Source organism: Rosa rugosa, chromosome 7 (genome assembly GCF_958449725.1).
Source record: "Rosa rugosa chromosome 7, drRosRugo1.1, whole genome shotgun sequence".
In the NCBI taxonomy this organism is placed as follows: Eukaryota; Viridiplantae; Streptophyta; class Magnoliopsida; order Rosales; family Rosaceae; genus Rosa; species Rosa rugosa.
The window spans coordinates 3,267,407-3,289,115 of record NC_084826.1 but is presented as its reverse complement, the minus strand read 5'-3'; the positions used below and the strand labels follow the sequence as shown (position 1 = coordinate 3,289,115).

The 21,709-nt window shown below is 37.1% G+C and overlaps 3 protein-coding genes across 7 annotated transcripts; all 3 read right to left on the bottom strand.

Moving 5' to 3' along the window:
• Positions 1-213: 213 nt before the first annotated feature.
• LOC133722341 (protein HASTY 1) lies at positions 214-9,381 on the bottom strand. 3 transcript variants are annotated; one of them, XM_062149227.1, is made up of 22 exons: positions 9,073-9,381; positions 8,375-8,476; positions 7,588-7,731; positions 7,423-7,503; positions 7,274-7,343; positions 7,063-7,133; positions 6,824-6,987; positions 6,634-6,705; positions 6,278-6,515; positions 5,552-5,614; positions 5,190-5,462; positions 4,731-4,811; positions 4,508-4,634; positions 4,254-4,423; positions 4,075-4,176; positions 3,338-3,441; positions 2,950-3,244; positions 2,567-2,811; positions 1,457-1,960; positions 1,046-1,340; positions 755-938; positions 214-664 (listed from the first exon to the last, which is right to left on the bottom strand). In XM_062149227.1, the coding sequence occupies exons 1-22, from the start codon at positions 9,193-9,195 to the stop codon at positions 585-587; spliced, it is 3,588 nt and encodes a 1,195-aa protein (XP_062005211.1). In that variant the 5' UTR covers positions 9,196-9,381; the 3' UTR covers positions 214-584. The 3 variants fall into 3 exon arrangements, with proteins under 3 accessions (XP_062005211.1, XP_062005210.1, XP_062005212.1); XM_062149226.1 differs by having other exon boundaries at positions 4,731-4,844; positions 9,073-9,380; XM_062149228.1 differs by lacking the exons at positions 8,375-8,476; positions 9,073-9,381 and having other exon boundaries at positions 4,731-4,844; positions 7,423-7,499; positions 7,588-7,712.
• Positions 9,382-10,176: 795 nt separating this feature from the next.
• LOC133722343 (probable serine/threonine-protein kinase At1g54610) lies at positions 10,177-15,258 on the bottom strand. 3 transcript variants are annotated; one of them, XM_062149229.1, is made up of 8 exons: positions 15,102-15,258; positions 14,226-14,808; positions 13,573-13,857; positions 13,146-13,463; positions 12,517-12,744; positions 11,836-11,936; positions 11,250-11,367; positions 10,177-10,886 (listed from the first exon to the last, which is right to left on the bottom strand). In XM_062149229.1, exons 2-8 carry the CDS (start codon positions 14,601-14,603, stop codon positions 10,566-10,568), a joined length of 1,749 nt encoding a protein of 582 aa, XP_062005213.1. In that variant the 5' UTR covers positions 14,604-14,808; positions 15,102-15,258; the 3' UTR covers positions 10,177-10,565. The 3 variants fall into 3 exon arrangements, with proteins under 3 accessions (XP_062005213.1, XP_062005214.1, XP_062005215.1); XM_062149230.1 differs by lacking the exon at positions 15,102-15,258 and adding an exon at positions 14,950-15,095; XM_062149231.1 differs by lacking the exon at positions 15,102-15,258 and adding an exon at positions 14,888-15,022.
• Positions 15,259-16,511: 1,253 nt separating this feature from the next.
• Positions 16,512-20,267, bottom strand: LOC133721237 (probable nucleolar protein 5-2). Its single transcript, XM_062147793.1, has 8 exons — positions 20,163-20,267; positions 19,867-19,971; positions 19,523-19,570; positions 19,162-19,341; positions 18,881-19,045; positions 18,053-18,253; positions 17,167-17,805; positions 16,512-17,085 (listed from the first exon to the last, which is right to left on the bottom strand). Exons 2-8 carry the CDS (start codon positions 19,945-19,947, stop codon positions 16,741-16,743), a joined length of 1,659 nt encoding a protein of 552 aa, XP_062003777.1. The 5' UTR covers positions 19,948-19,971; positions 20,163-20,267; the 3' UTR covers positions 16,512-16,740.
• Between the last annotated feature and the right edge of the window lie 1,442 nt (positions 20,268-21,709).

Sequence of the window (21,709 nt, the reverse complement as noted above, 5' to 3'; positions counted from 1 at the left end):
AGTTGAATCGACTTGGGGTACAATTTAATTTGTCGTTAAAAGCACTTTCTCAAATGAAAATTAAACAAAGATAAATGTCGGATGATTCATGCCAACGAGGTTTTCACTATTAAACGCGCTTCCTAATAAATAGAAAAAATCAATAAACAAAAATAAATGTTGAATGACTTAAGTTAACGACCTACTCGTCGACTAACAGTGCTTCCTCGAATATTTTCCAAAATAGATGTTGAATGATTTTCATATACTGAAACATGTTAGGATCCTGATAAGCGCTGAAACATGTTAGATTAAACATTTCTTTGTTTAATCTGGCAACAATCTTTTTCTTTCTTTTGATAAGCGCTATACAAAGAAATGTATCAGTTTCAAAACCAGTTTCCATGGCAATACAAGCAGGATACAATATTGTCAAGGAACTTCTAAATGATAAATCTTCTATGAGATGTAAATTGTCAGAGAACCGATGTAAAAATACTGTAGAACTCTGGCCCAAAAAGGGCTTTTTACCTTGTCATATTCCTCAATACAGATTTCCGTCTTTTAGTTGATCTCACTTTTGTACAAGAAATCACACATTTACATCATGATAGGGCTGCCAGTCCAATAACTTCCCCCTCATCAACTCTGGTTTCTGCAACGTTGACCGTGTTGCGAGGCTTTGCTGAAATTAAGATTAAAGCATGCTTGTAAAGTCATAGTCAAAGAAAACAGAGTGCATCACATAATTGTCAGTCAAGTCAGAGGTGCTTACTTGATACATTTGTTATAACATTTACAGTTTTCTGAGCAACAAGTGCTTTTAACTTGTTTCCGGTAGCTAATAATAGCAGGCTTTTCATATATTGTTTTTGCTCTTTAGGACTAGCTGTCTTCGTCAAAGCTTCTTCAAAAGCAAGCAAATCATGCTGTTTGATGCAGGGAAGTGAGAGCAAAATCTGGGTAAACACAAGAGGCAAGCACATTGAATTTAGAAAAATATCAATTAGAGTATAAACTACTTGTAACCCAAAAATTTGATTAGGTACAACAGATCTTAACTAACCTGCCTAGGAGCGGGATGTCTATCACAAAGATATATGTAAATGTCACGGCAGTGACCAACCAAATCAGCACTGATGAAAGCATTTGATTCAAGGGCTAAACCTTGGATAATTGCAGAAAAGAGATCCTTACAAACAAACTGTTGGAGTTCCACACTATTTGTGAATATAGCTAGAACAACCAAAGCACCACAAAAGGAAGAAACTTTTGTCATGGCATCACCATCTGTCCATGTAAAAGCTTCTAAACATATCTGCAGTGCTGGAAGGGCAAGACCTTGGTGCTTCAAAATGAAACTGCAAATGGAGCACCATTTTAAAACAAGAAGTTATTGAAAAAAAAAATAAAGCTCAGAATGTTCAAGTACTACCTCGACCAAAAAAACACTATCAAGAGACAATGTCAAACATACCTAACCATAGAGCTCGATGCAAAAGAATCTAAAGACTTGAGTGAAGATAGATCGACTCGGCTGATTTGCCCAGAGTGCTCCAAGGATGGAAGGCCAGTATTTAGCTGTGGCAAAGCAATGGCAGAGAGGAGTGAACAAATCTCTCGAGTAAGATCTCTTAGTAGCTTTTCTTCCATTACTTCCACTTTTAAGTCTGTCCCAGCAAGTATGGCATGGACATCCGGAACCTTTGCTCTACCTTCTTGTAGAAGACTGGACCAGGAGCAACTAAGAGCCTGATGGGAGTGTAGAAATAATGGGTGCAAGAGCTTTTCCAGCCATACCTCCCACAAATCCACAGGGCAATTTTTAACCAAAGGAATCAAAACTGAATGAACAAGCAATCTTATATGCCTGAATTCCATTGACTGTATATTCTCTACCAAAGCTAGAGCAACAGAATGACTGTCCAAACATTTGTAGAATGTGTCCCCGACAGTGGTTGCCAGGCCCAATACATTGTACCTAAAGTCACAAACATGTTAGCACTAAACAAGAAAAACTCCACATGGATGATTAATCAACATAGAGAAACTTTCTCAAAGGATTTCTAAGCCAAAGTAGAAGGGTATTCTATACTACCTTCTGGAATCTAGACTAATCAATGAACATTTTCAATATAATTATCCTGACAGTAATAGATAACAAATTCTACAGTGTTATATAAAACTTGTTCAATCTGAGAGCGAACTTTATTCCATAAAAAAATTTCTAGCAAAAATAACATGCTGTCCGGAGTGGATACCCACTGTCTAAATGACAACCAATGAATGTTTAACTCTGAACAGCTACGAAAATATTTTACCTTTTGTTTAAACAAAAGAAAGCTTGACACTGTACAGCTTAATTTCTCTGAGTAAATATGAAAAAGATAATCCTATCTTCGGTTAGGAAACAGTTTGTTATTATCACGTAATGCTATTTGGGGTTAATGTCCATGTCCATGCACCACAGAAAGGAGCATTCCTCATTTTAAAGCATTTCCCTCCACTCCATTTTCTATTAGAAACATTACCAGGATGCATATTAAAGAAAAAAGTTCACAACCAACTCAAATGCAGGATGACGTACCCACTGTCTCTGATCCCTTTCATCCAATTTCGTATATCCGATTCATTTGGCTCTGTATATCCTTCCTTACTCATGGTGACAAGAGATCCAGGACCAGAGGTTAATGTACCCTTTGACAATTTAGGGTTTCCTTCACCAAGAAGACTGTATTGCTCAACATCGCTCATGGTCATTGCAGCTTTCATTTCTCCAGGTAGAGTTTGAGATACAGATGGAGACCAAAGGGAATGTATGGCACGAAGAAGCTGCAGATCAACAACATAGATAAATTATATATATGTGAACACATGTTAACATAAGAAAATTGGCATAACTGTATCATATTCAGAAGAAATAGGAATCAAGAATTTTAAATGACTAATTTTCAGAAGCAAAACGCATACTTTGGGAAGAGGTGGCAGCATCCATGATAGATGAGAAGCCATAGGATGCAAGGGAGTAGAACTTGCGGCTGAGTTGTTTTGTGAACTCAAATGTGTTTTCCGGGTTCCACTTCTCTTAAGTGCCTTCTCAAAGAATGTGATACAGTGGAAAACTGACCACATAGTTGGGGTCTCCATGCACAAACGAACAAGACCCAGTGGTTCAGATAAATAATTATTTTGCCACTCTATCTGTACCCATTGCTGGCTCAAGGGTTCTAGTAACCAGGCCAAAACTTCTTGCTGCTGTTGAAATCTGCACCAAAGATGTTTAAGTGTTCAATTATCAACTCAGTTGTCAACAAAAATACAGGGCGAACCCATATAAGCCATAGAAGAGAATCATTACCCAGCAGCAGAAGCCATGACAAGAAATGCTTCGCCTAGAAGATTATGTTCACCACGAAGTAAACGACCTTCCTTTTGCAAATATGCCATGGTATCAGCTATACCCTGCATAAAACACCATCCAACAAGGTGAACGACTGAATGATAATTCAAGAACTAAGCTTGTGGGTTCTATAAAATGGGCTTCAGTGCGGCTATGTATTTACAGACTAATTTTTGTTTTTCCTCATAACCTTGGATGTTTACACCTTTAAAGTATCATTGTTTGAACGAGTAATTTGTCAAAATGCATAATGTCTACAACTTTAGAAGGGTAGCATATAAAAGTATCAATTATTGGTCAAAAGTAATTTGTCAACTTGCATCCCCAGTTATTCTCCTCAACACAACATAATGATGCAGAGGATGTGCATAATATGTCAATTCTAGCAATTGTTATGTTGATCTGGCAGAGTTACACTATTTGAAATATAGTTTACGACATTCTAAGCCACTTATGCATATTGTCTAAACTTAAGAATTTTGTCTTTTTATACTACTGGTATATGATAAGGTCTTATGTATAACCATTCTTGTACGCAGGAAGTACAGGTTTGTACGCATCCAATAAACCAGTCACCTCATGTGTTTAAACTAAAATTTTGTCTTCTATACTACAAAGCATAATATATAATGTATGACAACACTTGTACACAGGAAGTACCATACTAACATAGGCATCCAACAAACGGAAGTTACCTTCATGTGAGGAAGAATACTTTTGTCAGCAGTTTTTGCTACACGAATAAACGATGTACAAATTTGCAACCTTGCATATCGTGCACTACTTGTAGATGGATCCTGCCAAACATAACTTGCTGTCTAAGATTCACTAAAATACATTGAATAGCAAATTGTCAAAAACAACTGAAATTTACCTTAACAGCAAAAGGGAGTGAGTTTAGGAGCTCAAATAGTTTATTGATGACGCTGCCTGCTGCATCTGGGAAATAGTTCAAAAATGGACCCATTGCATCCAAGTAGTGACCAAGTACTTCCACAAGGACTGGCTCAGTCCACTTCAAAGAGAGAAGTTGCTGAAGCAAACCTACAAGACCAGTAACTAGGCTTGTTAAGAAATCCCAAGATATGAAATCTAAAGCTCCAGCAAGATATAAAGAAGTTTCCAAACCTTCGAATATTCTGCATAGTCCTAGTTGAACTTCAGAATGGCCCCCACCAATTTCATTTGATCTATCAAAAATAGTGCTTACAACATTTTCAAGAGCCGACTGCATGCTTTCCATCACAGCTAAGTCCTGCAATTTTATTTAAGACCATCAATACAAGAGATAATGAAAAGCTGACAGGTCCGAAGATGGAAAATGGAATTGAGAAAATGCTTGTCATGAAACCTGAGCAGGCATTGGAGAAAGCAAGAGGCTTTTAATGATTGTATCAATTCTTTCAGAAACCTTAGCACCAGCTATAACAGGCTTGTATGAGGTAACAAACTTGATCAGTTCTAACTGCAAAAGGATCATACATCAGCGGACAAACATTTTAAACAATGCAGGTCAAGGAAGGCCAACTGAACTACTCTTATAGCCACAACTAGAAAGATGAATAAAATAATCTCATCCCACTTTAACTGACCAACAATAAACAAACCTGAACAAAGAAATCAGTCTCGATATAGTGCAAGACAACAGAAAACATGACAGAGATGAGTTAAAAGAATGGACCTATCCATCAATAAATCCTACTAGAAATCAAACATGTTGAATGAACTTTGATGCTTTCTCAGTTGAAAGAAACCTGAGCTAAGATAGAAAAAGCAAACATATCTGAGTTCATAGCTAAGAAATACTTACCAGCTTTGAGCGATACTGGCCGAAAGTTCCTTTGCTGTCAACATCATCACTCCATAACTCCAATGACCCCAAAGAGATTGATGTTCCATGAAGAATCTTTTCTCTCTTGAGCAATCGTTGGAAAGATACATCCAGAAGTGCACTACATATGTCATCGTTCACAAAACTCAAAATCTTCTGCTTTTCCTTATCAGCCTGGTCAGAACCATCAGCTGATGAGTGTGCAGCCACCTTTGACTTAGGTGGCTTAGACATTAAGTCTCTCATAAGTGCCTGAACATGAAAGATGATCAAAGACGGCAATGTGTGGCATATATCTATTATTGACACACTATAATAACAACTGGAAATTGAATCCATACCAGCCAAAAATGGAGAGATTGAAAATGAAGAACTAGCTTATGATGTTGAAAAAACCCGAGCATCTGAGAACAAAAAAAAGAAAGAAGTTGAGTTGCATTTCAATAATCGATTATTAACAAGTAATATTCTTATGATGTTGAAAAAACCCGAGCATCTGAAGAAAAAAAAAAGTTGAGCTGCAGTCAATAATCAAATAACAAGTAATAGTTGCTCCAATGAAAAAGTTACGTCTCAGATGTATGTCTACAAATCACGTATAAACTGATTAAACCTAGATTTTGGAAATTGTTGGTGAATATGCAAAAGTGCCCTGAGTTAAGGTGAAGCTATATGCATTATGAAGACAGGTAACATGCACACAGATTCACATCCTGATAACCATCTATACTTATATTAAAACATTTTAGCAGGATGAGTAAGTTCAGACAGATATGTGCCTCATGAGTGAAAAATAATTAACAAACAGAGATATCGTTAAGCAGGCTCCAGTATAGCCGGTAGAGAACCTTATGCCTTATAGCCTTAACCCAATTTCAGCACATGCATTAGCGAAATGAATTTTTTTTTCCCTTAGTACCTTGTCATAATATCATATGACTGCAAAATAAGTCATACAATAATGCTTCATTCTGTGGAGTTCACAATATATTTCTAAAGCCCACCAAAACATATCATCCCAGTGTCCCACGCATAAAACATACACATATGCTAATAATTCCACTTACCTGTTGTAAATAAAGAGGTAATGTGGTGCTATCACCCACGATACATTGCAAGTTTGTTGAACCCAAAGACACCATACTTTCACATAAATATTCCGCAAATTCAATATTGCTTTCATCAATCACCCCAGCATTGACGCCAGAGCTGTACAAAAATTCTTTGGAGGCATTCATTAAAATATGAAAGACAGTACTCATTGCAGAATCAAATTCAGGAGTCGATGTATCAACATGTCTCTTTCTGCAAGTCATCATTCAGAGTAACACAACTGTCAATGAAATGTACTAACAAGAGGCAAAAGCATATTTTATAACAATATATAACATTGAACAAGCTATTGAAAGAATACATTGCCTACCTTGGGGAAACAAGTTTGAAAAACTCACAAGCATGAAGACGGAAGTCAGGTGAAGAAAGTAAGAAACCACACCTGTACAGAGAGAGAGAGAGAGAGAGAGAGAGAGAGAGAGAGAGAGAGAGCATAAGAAACAGAGACATGCATTGGTTTCAAATCAGATTCAGCAAAACTTCAAAGAAGGATACCATACCCATGAATTATACCATATTTAGCAAGATCAGGCAATGGAGCCCATTCAGAATATGCATTAACAGCATTTAAAGTAGCTGTTACTGCAGATGCATGTTGTTTTGCAAGGTCCACTTGTTGTTTCCCGGCTTCACTCATGGCAGCTCCAAAATGCCTCTCTAGTAACTGCGTGACATGATTAAATCATTATGATAATGCCATCATATGCAACTTCAAGTAAAGTTAAGGAGTCATGCATACGTTGTATAATAGAGGCAAAATTTCAGGTAAGGATAGGGTCAGCCCACGCAACAATAGCCTTCTCCGATCAGCTGCATTTACCATTCAGAATCAGGGTAAGACACAGCAGTATAAATCCAGAGAAAAAGCAACACACTCATGACTCATGCACACAAACACTCTATTTCCTATTTACAGGAAGCGAAAGTGCTCATAACACATTGGGGAATACCTTCCAAATCTTCATTGTGAACAGTAATGTCTTCAGGAAGCCACCTCAGCATCATGGAGACCAACTCAGCCTATAAAGATGAATAAGAAGAAGGTGATAACTATGCATGTATTACAAGAACAACTTGAAACTATTGGAAAGAAACTTACTTGTATAGGACCCTTTGCAGATAAGGAAACCAGAGTTGGAAGCAGTTCCTGCCAGAGATCTACTCCTTCACTTCTAACTATCTGGGACAGAAACAAAAATAAATATTACAACAGAAATATGAGCATTGGCTAACTAAGCAGAGTTGAGACAAATGCTGTGCAAACCTCAGCAACAAGTGCTGCTGTCTGACTTTTCAAAGCCCACTCTTCATTAGGATTTGCAATTTCAGACATTAGATCAACAGTGACATTAGCAAAGTTTCTATGTTCTGTAGGGTTTAGTTCCTCCCACCGCAACCGGACCAAATGCTGCACAAACAAAGTGGATTCTGGTCAGACCACTTAATTACCGTAGAAGTTTAAGTATATGTATAAAAGCGTGATTGCACTATCTAACATGAAAAGGGGACAAAGGGAGACTGAAAAAGTATTTTAAAAACTCTGTATCTAACACATTAACATCAATCTGAGTATCACCCTTTTCAACAGAAAATAGTGACTTTGGCAGGGAATTGATTTCTATAACTCTCATTCTAAAGCTTCAACCTTTTTGGTAACCTTGGCTTTCTTTTGAACACTAGGCATATACAGGATTATTTCCATTATTCCTCTGCTAGCCTCCCAAACAGATGGGAGCAATATTGAAAAAAGGTTCAGCTTATTTAATTGGCAGAAGCAGTTGGCTGTCAAAGTAACTTAGTTCCAAGACAGCAACACAACGGAAGACAACTTGATCATAACCAAATTTCATCTCAAGCAGTCCAACAGGACCACTGAAATAGTAAGATGATGTGATAAAATCTCAAATATTACTTGGGAAAAAATAAAAATCAATAGAACACGCAGACACACGAGTAATAAACTCTAAATTGCTAATTATTTGAACCTAGCATTAAGATACTTATTAAGAAAATAAAAAACTGTAAAAAGAGCAAAGCACATGAGCACAAACCTGCAACATTTTAAATGCATGCAACCGAATTTCAGAAGACCAATCCTTTTTCACTAGAAGGAACGCTGTATTTGCCAAAACACGCACATCTCCAGTTTTAATCTGGACAATTTAAACAAAAGAAATGGATCAAAATTGGGTTATAATAATAGGTACAATCAACTGCTTAAACCAAGTACTACATTGCATGCCAATACAACTTCAGAGAGATTATTCAATTCAAGGAAGCTGTACAAAAATTCATCCAATCATTTCATATACTTCACATTCATCACAAATAGTCTTTCAAGAACGCCGAAATATCATTTGGTTTCAACAATATCTTAGAAAAGAAAAAGGGAAGACAGACAACAGATTCCACAAAATCTCCAATGTACCCTATATTTTGCAACAAATGTAGTGCTAAAATCCGTGCCAGGTTACAGAAACACCGATTACACCGATCAAATTTCTCACAAATCTACCTGATAAACACTATCACTGCTCTTAAACTCCAACCAAATAGTTGATCACCCTAAACCCGAAAATCCACATACACAAACTATTGAAATCATACTCCAATTCTCAAAATTAAACCCCACAATCACAAAAACCGCAATTTCCAAAACCCAACAGATACAATTCAGAGGCCAAAATCACACACACTTCTGATCAAGCACCAGAATACAAAGCCTTTATATAGAGAAAAGAGGGATTACCGATTCAAGAAAAGCCACGGCGGCTTTGCGCGCGTCGGGAGTGGAGCTCCAGTCGAGAGAGACGGCAATGGCTTGGGCAACGCTGCCAGCTAGGTTGCTGCTGCTATTGTTGCTCGCCTCCATTGCAAAGCTTCAATCTTTCCCAAAGATTCAATCTTTCCAGAGCTTCAATCTTTCCAAAGCTTCAACCTTTTAGGGTTTCAGAGAGAGAGAGTGAGAATTGTTGAGGGTTTTTGAGAGGAGAAAGGAGGAGAGTAGTGCTCTGGAGTTTAGTGGCGGTTTAATAAGAACGTTTTTGAGATGCCACCTTTACTCTTGCCTTGTTTATTCTCTTTTTGTTTATTATTAAAAAAAAAAGAGGAGCAATTAATATTAAAGATTTTGGTTTTTCTTGCTCTTTATTACAGAGTTAATCCACTTATCCACGCATGATGAAATGCATGAAAGAAGAGGGAGTGAAATGTTTGAATGGGAGAAGAGGTCAAATAGTGAAGAAGAGGTTGGACATTTTCAAAATACTACTGCGCATGGATGCATGGTAGTTAAATAACTGTTATTATGGAGCGAAAATTAAAAGCACGGCAAATAAGAAACGAAATTGAATTACTAATCTTACCTTGAAAGTTGCTTTTAATGGTAGATAGATAATGTCTCATTGTCTCTAGCATGTGAACTAATTAAGATGTGCAATATCTCTTTGTAATTAGTACTTAACGACTTTTCAATTTTCTCGATATTGTCATAATTATCCCTTCTGATGTAACAGAAAACAAACGTTATCATCATTACCCTCTATGTTCAATATTTGTTAAATGTAACTTAACAAAACTACCTTTTAAACTGTAAGATTGTTTTTGCTCGTAATTGAGCACATGAGACGAGGAACTCATATCTTCTTTGTGGAGATAGACTATAGAGAACATAAGGCGATACAACGATATTTGACCTCAAAGTTATCAATAAAATGTCCTTGGTTTTGAAATTTTTGGGCAAAGAATCAGTTGCCCCCTTTTCAAAGCCCTAAATTGCATACATTTTGTACCATATAGTATGAATATAAGAAGTTGAGAGGTGCACGCCTTTGCATCTGGAGAAACATAAACATAAGACAGACAAATGTGGCTCTTGATGATTTATTAAATCACTTTACTATTTCTAAGCAGTAAGTTTTCAATACCACAAACTTGAGAAAAAAGAATCAGGATGAACATATACATATCCTCCCATTTCACCATCCAACAAATTGAACAGGAACAAAAAAATCACTATCTTGTAAAAGATGGGGGGAAATGTAAATAAGATTATAACACAAAAAGAAAGAAGAAGATTTCCCCCCTACACCTCTAATGAAATAATGGTATTGTGTGAGAAGAAGCCGGGCCGATAAGTTTGCTTTTGCTTAGCAGCAATAAGTCTTCCATTGTATAGAATTGGAAGAAGCACCCAACAGTTAACAATTATGTTCTCCATGTCTCCATGATGTGAACTTGAATTTAAGCTGCACTTTTCTTTCCTCTAACTCGCGCATCATGATGTTTATCTTTATGAGTTCCTATAAAGGACTTTGAAGGTTCTCGTGAATCGGTATGTTTCTTCCTCCTTGGACCAGTGGAGTCAACCAAAGGACCTGACCATGTTTGTATTGGTTCTTTAGGATAACCAAATGAGGTTGTACTGAATGGGACATCAGGAGGAACAAGTGCAGGATCAATATGATGCGAAGCCCCCAATGGGTAACCAACTGCCCCATCTTGGTGCGGTGGAGGAAACTTTTCGCTTTTACTCTTTGCATTATGTGTAATTAGTCTCCTTCTCTGTTGCAGATTAAAACAACAGGTTAACATACAAGTCAAAACCTGAATCAAATAACTATACTAAAGTTTGGTCATATGGACAAGTTATCTGTAACCATGTAGTGATTTGGAGTACACTAAACAAAACTCATTTATGTGTGGCAAATAGATATGCCGATGCTGCAATGTTAGCATGTTGCAGTGGCCAACCACAATGCTAAAGCTAAATGTAAAGTGTCACAGGTATCTTACAGTATTCTTTATATGGTGCAAGCCATTTATTTTGATTATCTTTTAGTAAAGTATACCATAAAAGCATGCATGTGTAACAGACTATCAAGTTAAAAGAAGACAATATTAGTAGAGGCGACGTATTAGACATACATCGATATTAGATTGAATCTCCGCATTGGCTTCTGGAGCTGCCATTGTCCTAGGACCACGTTCACGTGTACGTGTTTTCTTTGCACCATCAGCCTGGGCTCTACCAGCAGCTCTTATCCTGCAGCGGACAAAAATTTACTCATCACGTATCACATATCACACATCATTGAAGATAAGCAAGTTAATAGAACTAATTTTACATGTGGTGGCTAAAAGTTGCAATATATAGCTTCAAATAATCTGCATAAATATGCCTTCAGGATATGAATATGCATGATATACCAAGAGTTTTATTTTTCTTCTTTTGCCACAATAATACCAGAATAGCAGTAAGAAATGCTAATTTTTTCCTTCTTTTCAACTAGTATTGCAACATGACAGCATGATACATGTTGTTCAGATGCTAATGTTACAGAGAGGGAGAGATTTCCAGGAAATTTTAAGATGTCACCATGGCATCTGCCATCTAATCCGGAGCAACATGAACGAAACAGCTAAAATAGTAGAATCATTTATAATAGAATAAAATCACACAATTTATTATACTCAATCTCAATGATGCATGCATATTCTACAAGATCCATACCTACGAGCTTCATCGTCTCGACGTTTAGCATCAATTTCTTTGGTCGGGGGATACTTTGGGAGGCTAGAAGGTTCACAAGCATAAGGCTCTGTCATGAAAAGCTGCAAATAAGGAAAGAAAAGGCAAAACAGAGACTATAAGCATATTTATCCGAAGGAACCATATTAGCTAACATAACCCATATCCACAATTGTAATCAACAAAAGTCATGGATAGAACAGCATCAATTATCATAAAAATATTGAGTTATGACCACTCTACCAGGTAAGACTAGGTAGTAGTCAAAAGGATTGGACCGCTAGTTTCATTTAAACCAGAAGGGCCAACCATAAATTAAGGAAATTGGACGCAGAGATACTAATACAAAAATTCCTTATACAACTTAAATGGCACTTGAGTTGTCGCACAATCCATTGTGCACATGTTTTTTTTCCTTGATATAGGTCAGATATTTCAAAAAACTGACATGGAAAGCTGAATATGATAACACATCACAATTTTTTTTCTTTTTGAGTCTCGAATCCAATCCAGTTTGTCATGAAATCAAGATGCATTCTGGTTGATTGAGTTTGTTAAAAGAGATAGAATATATACAAAGAAGCCTTAACATCAAGAAAACATTGAGAAAAATTGCAGAAGCACTTAATTAGAACAAAAAATGGTCATAGTATTAGAACTTGCCTCACTACTCAATGCAGCTGAGGCTGTCTGACGCTCTGCAGGATCAATCGCAAGTAAACTTTCGATTAGAGGCAGTGCTGATGGGGGAAAATCTTTGAAAGTCTCTCTTATGCTTCTTTTGTAAGGCTCTCGGGGCTTAAATAAAGTTGCATTTGGTAACTTTGCTTTTTTCCAGTACTCATCTGTAGGTGAGCCACATAATTTGTATATCTTGTGGAGTTGTTCTACCTATAAGCAACAAACATATTAGACACGCTCACAAATACGTAGGTCACACATTTATCACAAGAATGCAGTATTATGGTATCAGAATTGCAGCAATATTATTAATGTTCAATAATATGGTATGATAACAGCATCTTAAACTTAAACCACTAACAAGAAGAATGGAAGATAGGGACAAAAAGAACAATCATTTTCCAACATCTCTTTTTACCAACTGAACAGGAGGGAATGAATTCAACTAGCAAGATATTGACAGAGATCAGTCTCAATTCAATAAAAAAAAAAAGGGTGCTGAGCGTTGACAAGGATTGGCATGTCAAAACGAGTCCCCATTATAATGACTGGAAAAGCAAAGGACTACTAATAAAAACCAGGGGATGGAAAAACAAAATTTAACAAGTTACCTCAGTACGACCAGGCATGATAGGCTTCCCAGCTAGTAACTCTGCTAAAATGCAACCGGCACTCCAAAGGTCCACACCCACACTATAATCAGTAGCCCCTAGAAGAAGCTCAGGAGGTCGATACCATAGAGTAACCACCCGACTAGTCATGGGATGCTTGTGCTTTGGATCGTAGAAAGAAGCCAAGCCAAAGTCAGCAATCTTAAGTACTCCTCCGTTGTCAATCAGAAGATTGGATCCCTTTATGTCACGATGAAGCACACCACGGTTGTGACAGTGCTCAAGTCCAGATAATAGTTGATGCATATAACATTTGACCTGAAATGTGAAGTGCATCAATTTGCAAGATTATCACAGGAGCAAAAAACCAAATATGTATTCAAACGTGTTAAATTGGATGCCAAAGGTTAGGGAAATACTGGCTAACCTGCGCTTCTGTAAACTTAATTTCTGGGCTTGCAGCAAGTCCAGCTAGGTCATGTTCCATATATTCAAGCACCAGGTACAAACTACATGACATCCTTGAAGTGACCAGACCCTCCAACTTCACAACATTAGTATGATCTAATCTCCGCAAAATTAGGATTTCTCTAGCCATAAACTTCACACTCTCAGGTTCCAAATTGTCAAATCTAACTTTCTTTAGAGCAACAATTTTCCCCGTCAACATATCTTTAGCTTTGTACACATTACTGTATGTTCCTGACCCAATCTGACATCAGAGAAAAATAAATCAAAGTTTAGGAAAGAATTAATAGAATCATGCACAATCAAAAGTACAGGAAGTAATTGCAAGCTATACACAGATCCATTAAAAATGATGTGACCCATCAAGTTTACTTGCATATGAACAAAAAGTAATCGCTATGTTGTTATGGCAACACATTTATGACAGACATTCCAAATAAGGAGTTATTGAACAATGCATCTAAAATGACCTGACCTATAAAGTTTCCCTTCAATGCACAACAATAACAACATCACTAATTCCATAAACCATTGTTATTAAACTTCGAATTCAACCATTCAGAATCACAATAATCTTTCTCCAGAAATAGAAAGTGGAAAAAGGGAACACACCTTATCAATTTTCTCAAAGGTGTCTGCTTTTCGTGGAATCCACCCATTGAGCGCCTCCCCACACACAGCCGTGAGCCAAGGAGGCCACCCAGCAGCTACCTGCTCGCCACGGGCTTTATGTGGCAGACTACTCCTCGGGTTTGGCTTGGACCGCCTTCTCTCCCCCTTCGGAGGCCGCTGACTTTCATGACCATTCTCCACCTTCTGAGCCTCACCCCCACCAACAGCAACCTCACCCCCGACTTCAGCCTCACTATCTACCTTGGCCACCGCAACATCATCTACCTTCCTATTGGATTCCACACTCAAATCCTTCTTCACACCCTTAGACTCAGACTCTACTCCCGAGGACGTTTCTCTGCTAATTACACACCCCATTCTTGAATCTAAGCCTCATCTCTCAACATTTTACATACAAAGACTCTTCCTTTTCTCCTCCCAAACTAATCACTACCCAAATTGGTTAACCAATTTGGCTAAATAGTAAATACCCTTTTCAAATCTACAACTCACAAACCCCAAGAACCAGTGATTCAACTAAAAAATCATCACAAACTGAGTCCAACAACTCCCATGGATCAACCTGTTCACCAAAACAAGTACATAAATGCATGTGATTAAAAAAACAACCCAATAATCAAAATCACCAAACTAACACAAACCATAGCACAAAGTTTGAAACTTTAGTTAGATAAGAACTGGGTTCTGTTCAAGATTCACTCACAAGTCAAAAATCTGATCTGGGTATTGGGGGAGTTGAGTGAAAGAATGAATTTCCAAAGAAAGTGACAGAGAGACAGAGAGACAGAGAGAGAGAGATGTGAAAAAGAGAGTGGATTTATATAAATAAAGAGAGAAGGGTAGAGTTAAACTTACTGTGATTGAATCTGTGTTGGTTGGATTGGTAAGATTTGTTAGTGTTTTTGTTTTGGTTTGGTGTGGTGTGGTGCTTTGATGTCCTTTCTGGCTCTCTCTCGGACAAGAGAGACGAATAAGCAGATCTCCCAATTTTTATAAGTCAAACCCGACAACTCTCTCCAATCTCTATCCCTCTCTCTAAAATAAGGAATATATTTAATATTACTATTTTCTTGGTCTAATATATTGATAAATTTATGAAACATAGAAATTGCATTTCTTGTTTCCTCTTCTTTCTTTAGGTAAGTTTATTTATCTTTTTCCTTAATTTGAGGCCATACATATCGTAGATTTTAAAGACCTCATGAAGGTTTGTCCTGAATGGGTTATGGTTAGGTTTGAATAGGAAGAAAGAGAGACGAGAGGAAAAGTGGGAGAAAGAGAGTAAAACAATAAAGAAAAGAAAGCGGATGACTTTAACCGCTGATTTGCTAAATGAAATTAAATCTGTCGTCCACGATAAATTTAACATCTAAGTTGGAGACAATGTCATCAGTAAAAAAGTTGTCGTTAAGAGCTCCAGCTGGCATTTGACAGAGCTGCTAGAGTTGCTCTCATGTATTATCAAAAGATGCTTTTACAAGACAATGCTTTGGCTCACTTCTTCACCTCTTGTTTACTCATCCCACTTGTTACTTGTGATTTACATTAAATTCTCATTGGACTCTTCATTTTCATTTCATTTTCAATATTTGATGCAACCCAAGAGTTAACTTAAAGTGAGTTTAAAGTAAAAAATTTGATCTAGGAATATTGAAGTTTTCGTTTTACGTAACCTTTTTTTTTTTTGTGAAATTTTTTTTTTTTTAAATGGGATGAGAATCTGAGACTTCTTTGCATTATCAAATTTCCACTATATATGCAATAGCGAAAGTTAATGAAGCATAAAGATATGCAAGAGGGTAATAAGAACAGCTAAATACCTCCAAAATTGCAACGTAGAGATGCAAAGTATTGGTGAATTGTGATCATCAATGATTCCGTATAAATGTGAAAATCAGAGAGCATCTGTATTTAGTGTTATGGTCACATATGTCGTACTAAACAGATTTGTCAGGATTTGGTTCTTGTACTCGCAGAAGACAATTTGATTTTAACATTACCAAAAGGCACATGGCAATTTGTCAAATATAAAACACCATCCACAACACAATGATCACATGTATAGTGTGCAGTGCTGCCCTTACAAAATGCAAAGCGTCCAAGTACTGAAATGGAATCAGAATAGGGCAAAAGGAGTTTGAAAAAGAGGGTTTGTTCTGTATAGCAAACCAAATCAGTATAAGAATCGAAAAGGTACCCATCAATACGGTAAGAAAAGTCATGATTTACAGCCGCCGGCAAATTAAAATTCGGAAACGGTCCAAATGGAGTCGGAAGAACAAATAAAATGGATAACACTTGAATAGGACTCCTTTGACCAACTTCATGCAACAGTTGTCCATAAGAAAATAAATTAGAGAGGTTACATAACTGCAGAAGTAGCTTAAAATGTCCACACTAGTAAAGGGATAAAACAACAGAAACCAGATTTCTATATATCGAAATGCCGACTGAGTGCCTAAGTTGACCAAAATTGTCGAGTTGCCAAAGTTCCTCAATCCTCAGTCTTCTTCTTTTTCTTCTTCTCTTTCTTCTTGCTTGGAGCTTCAGATTCTTCCTCTTCTTCGGCGTGTTTTCTTTTCCTTTTCTTCTTCTCTCCCTCACCATTCTGTACCTCAACATCCTCAGCTGAAGATTTCTTCTTTTTCTTCTTTTCCTTCTTCACAGGCTCTTCACTTTCTGGTTCCACATTGTCATTTGTCTCAGGCATGTCCTCGTCATCATCCTTCTTCCTTTTCTTCTTCTCTTTCTTATCTCCTGGAGCCTCTTCCATTGTTTCATCAGTCTTTCCAGCAGGAGTCGTTTGCCCAAGAACCGAATCTGCTGCAGGATTATATGCCTACAAAGAACAGAAACAGATGTGATAATCAACATAATTAACTGACTAAATTCAAGTAGAACTAAAGAATAAATGTCAGACCTTGGCAGCAGTTATCAATCCTCCAGCCCCCTTCTTACGATCCTTGTCATAGGCTTCTATCAATGGTTTTCCTTTAGCCGATCCAGCAGACTGGCTCAACGCTTTGCCTTCAAGACTCCTTATCCGTGCTTCCACTTTGCCTCGACTTTCCACTCCCACCGAGTTATCTTGGCTATCTCCCTCCCTAAGAGCATCAATTCTTATTGAAAGCACAGCTTTGCTAGCAAGTGTCCGAGAGATTTTACCCTTAAGCTTTGGTGCTGCCTGACCAACCAAGGATGCATGGTAGATAAGCCCATATTTTGGAGTTGCATGCTTAGTCTTGAGTGCCCTAAAGAGAGCCTTTTCAGCTCCAAGAATCTGAATTGTGCTCCCAGGCTGCTTTGCAAGGTTCACCAAGCTACCACCATGAGCAATGAGGCGAGCACCAACAAGCTCCCCAACCAAAGCAGTCAAATTTGGTGCAATGGTGTTCATCCTTGTTTTTAGATAATCAAATAGCTGGGCTCTATACTCGGCTAGAGAAAGGACTTGTTCACAGAGTTCTTTGATATTAATCAAATCAAGGTCACTAATTTCAGTTCCCATAGATATAACAGCTGCTTCCTTCAATTCAGTCTCAACCTCGTCTGATAATATCTGAAATATATTGACCAAAAAAATGATTCAAAACCTTCATCTCATAATTGATATGGCAACTACAATGATGACAAATACACATATAACAAGATTTGGGTTCACAAAAATATAATGATAACACGCAAATAAGACCCTATTTATCCGTAAAGAGCATTCATCTAGAGCAATAAGAATATTCAATTTCAAAAATTCACCCCAAGGAGACGGTATAATGATTACATACGCAAAATAGATAACCGATTATTACCTCTGAGAAATCAAGCTTGGCAGCATCAACACGAAAGCCCATCAGCTTTACTACCTTGGCATAAGCAATATTGTCCTGTACGATCTTAGCAAGTTCTGGGAAATGCCAACCGTACCATTCTCGAACTCTCATTGCATATGTATTTAGCTCTTTATCAAGATCATCAAGCAAACCAATGGCTTGAATAACCATTGTATCAACCTGAAACACAGTGATATATCAGGTACACACACAAAACTCAATCCTTCACATAATAATGAGCCACAATAGAGAGTTGAAAATTTCTTCAGTAAATTACACTTTATGCCACTTGCAGTACTGACATAACTACCAGCCCTTTGATAACTAAATAAGCAAACCACGAAATAAATATCATTCAATTATTAGTTTTCGCGTGCATGCAGTCGGTTGGGTTCACAACACACCATGTAAAACAAAAACAACAAAAGAATACGCAAAACAGAACTACAGGTACTCTTTGTCTTCCTTTTATTTTAGCTAGAAAGAGAAAAGAATAACAAACATAAAATATTTTTTTTAAAAAAAGTAGTCTAGATTTCAATGGCAAAATCATCCAAAATCCACCAAGCAATATGCAAAACACTCAAAGAACGTAAATAACCAAACCAGATGACAAGAAACCACCACCTAGCACCATTATATACTGTGACAAACATGAATTATCAATCTTGGGGCATACAAATGCACAACCCTATGCATCAATGAATTTACTCTATTCCTCACAATCCTTCATTTTATTAAGAGGAAAATGATCTTCTAATTAATAAATTATTCAAGAGTTAGATGGTAAGACTACAGGATACACACCTTATCGGCACTGAACTTGAGCTTGTATCGAGATAAACTATGAGATAAACCCAAGCTCATTGGTGCCATATCTTGAACTTGTAAACCCGTTATAAGTTCAGTCAACTGACTTCTAACACCTCTCATCAACTCCATAACAGCATTGTCATGAACACATTCGATTTTCTGCAAAATATCAAATGCATCAACATAATGTGAAATAACCATGAAACATTAGATTACAACAGACTGCTCTATTTAATCATTGCTTCACACCAACCGCAGACGTCTAGCTTCCTTACCAGTTTCTCCTTAATGATATTTCCTAGCTTTGAATCTGCAACACCCAGAATTTCACCCTCACAGTGCTTTTTCAAGAACTTGCGCAGATCTTTTGTGGTTTTACTCTCGATCAACATCGTTGCTGCCTCCAAAGCTTCTGACATATTCTCAAACTTGGAGAAAGCTTTCAGTTTTACAACCTACATATCCAAACCATATACAAATTAGATTTATGACTTAAAATACTTAAATCAAGCAAAGAAAACACAAATAGTACATGATGCAATAAGCAACTCCCAAAATAAGGTTTTGGATAATATATAAAACACATTCTCATACACACACAAAATAATAAAAAACAGAGACACAACGAGAAATTACCTTTCTTGCTGACTCTCCAGTTGCAAATTCCTTCGCTATGTCCTGCGCCTGCAATACAATTTACGAGGAAAGAAAATTACACCCAAAGCTCAAAAGCTGAGAAAAATCAATTATTTCATATATTTGTAATGACAGACATCTACAATCTATATCTATATATAACTCCCCACTCGAATTCCAGCAACTTCAACACAGACTAATCAAACTACCAAACTGCTAGCACCTTTTCTTTTTCTTTCTTTAAACTTTAGAAGTAGCTCACACATATATTCCATTACTTTGCAAAACCAAAATACAAAATCAAACACAGAATACATATATAAGAGTCCTGAGACTGTCATTACCTCAGCTTTTGTGAACTTGCCATCATCTTTCAAAACTTTGAAGAGCATAAACCCTCCAGGGTTTTCAAACAACAGAAGCATTTTCGCAGCTCCTCAACACAAACCCTACACAATACAACACCCAAATAAGTCCCTGAAACCAATCGCTGAAAGCTCTCACCTTCATACCCCATAAACCCCTCAAAAACACATAAAAGCCCCAACTAAAATGATCAGACTTACAACACTAAAGGTCCAAACTTTAGCAACAGAGCAACAAAAGGAGACAAACCCAGAAGAACCCATGTGAAGCTTACCTCTTAATTTGGCTGCGATGGAGGTTTTGGCTGCGTTGGAGTGAGGGGAGGGAGAGAGCAGGAGGGTCTAGGGTTTAAAGGAACCCTTTAGAAAAGATGCGAAATTTATATAGGGGTTTCTGCACGACAGTGCGAGATTTTACTGAACGACACGTGTCATTAATCAGGGTACGTTGGGGATTATGCCAAATTTAGTTCGGGTGTTTTTGTCCAATAATTACTGTGTCTTGTTACGTGGCGAGCATACAAGACGGGTGTACCAATGCTGCCGTGGGTAACATAACAGGTGATAATATTAGGGTTTTGGTGGGGTTTTCACCAGATACTAGACTTTTTTTTTTCTTTTTTTCTTTTATTGGTATCCCTGATTAGGGTTCATGTGGGAATCTCTATTTATTTTTCGTTAATTTTAAAGGATATTGACCAATAACCACCGGTTAGATGAAAACTAAGATAAAATGAGACACAGCTTTTCTAACAAATGATTTGCCTGCAAAAACTTTGGGTTATACTCCACACTGCTTTCTTGGCTGCGAACACGACATCTTTACACTAACCAACCGTTCGTGAGAGAGGATGCTTAAAAAATTGGACACACATATGCCGATCAATCATTATGCCGCAAAGGCCTCTCCCCGTAATAAAATGAGACCCATGTTCGTAAACATACAGGTCGAACCTTTCCCAATGATCTTTCTCGCTTTAAAAATTCTCATTTGGTCTCTAATCCAACCACATTTTTTTTTTCTTTGGCATCTCTTACGTGAACTCAAAATTTTGAGTTCTATGTACCAAAAATAAAATTCTGAGTTCCAAAACAAATTAGAATTTTTGGTTCAAAAGAGAAAAAAGAAAAAAAAACCGTAGTAGAATTTAGAAGTATGTATAACCTTTCCGACCTATGTATAACCTTTCCGATGAACCTTATGACCTGAAATCTGTAGACTATAATTGATGAAAGTTTGTTTAACCAAAAATTTTCTGCTGCATAATGGGGTTCGCCTCATGACATTGTATGAAATATGAAGTAAGAAGGTTATCAACATTGACTTCTGGACAGATTGTGCAAAGCAATTTGTCTAACCGGGCCTCTGATCAGACCTCTTTAAATTGGTATCATATGTATAAGAGATCAGAATGAATGTCTGAACCCTGATTAAGCTAACCAAACCAATGTCAAATTTATACAGGTACTCCCAAAAAAGCTACTCATTTATTGAATTATTTAGTTTTGTAGAAGCACCAATTGCTTCTCCTGAACCGCCCTATTGCTCACACCAGAAACTATCCAAATTCAAAAGGACTTTCTGTATTACCTATACTTGGTTCATATATGAAGAAAATGAAGCTCTTAACTTGATTTTGACATGTCGTGTTGACTGGTATCTTTCTTCTCCATGTTGGGTATCACAGTCTCCTGGCTGGAACTTTGCATTTTCGTTAATTTTAAAGGATATTGACCAATAACCACCGGTTAGATGAAAACTAAGATAAAATGAGACACAGCTTTTCTAACAAATGATTTGCCTGCAAAAACTTTGGGTTAT

Excerpts from the sequence above, each read along its gene's own strand:
- LOC133722341 (XM_062149226.1), bottom strand. The coding sequence starts at position 9,195 with ATGGAGGCGAGCAACAATAGCAGCAGCAACCTAGCTGGCAGCGTTGCC. Across the intron at positions 6,988-7,062 it reads TTTTGCCTCTATTATACAAC|TTACTAGAGAGGCATTTTGG; the intron begins GTATGCATGACT and ends CATGTCACGCAG. Across the intron at positions 939-1,045 it reads GACATCCCGCTCCTAGGCAG|ATTTTGCTCTCACTTCCCTG; the intron begins GTTAGTTAAGAT and ends GTGTTTACCCAG.
- LOC133722343 (XM_062149229.1), bottom strand. The coding sequence starts at position 14,603 with ATGGGGTGTGTAATTAGCAGAGAAACGTCCTCGGGAGTAGAGTCTGAG. Across the intron at positions 13,858-14,225 it reads CCTTTGAGAAAATTGATAAG|ATTGGGTCAGGAACATACAG; the intron begins GTGTGTTCCCTT and ends CTCTGATGTCAG. Across the intron at positions 11,368-11,835 it reads CGAGACGATGAAGCTCGTAG|GATAAGAGCTGCTGGTAGAG; the intron begins GTATGGATCTTG and ends TGTCCGCTGCAG.
- LOC133721237 (XM_062147793.1), bottom strand. The coding sequence starts at position 19,947 with ATGCTTCTGTTGTTTGAAAACCCTGGAGGGTTTATGCTCTTCAAAGTT. Across the intron at positions 19,046-19,161 it reads ATATCATTAAGGAGAAACTG|AAAATCGAATGTGTTCATGA; the intron begins GTAAGGAAGCTA and ends GATATTTTGCAG. Across the intron at positions 18,254-18,880 it reads TCAAGTTCAGTGCCGATAAG|GTTGATACAATGGTTATTCA; the intron begins GTGTGTATCCTG and ends ACTGTGTTTCAG.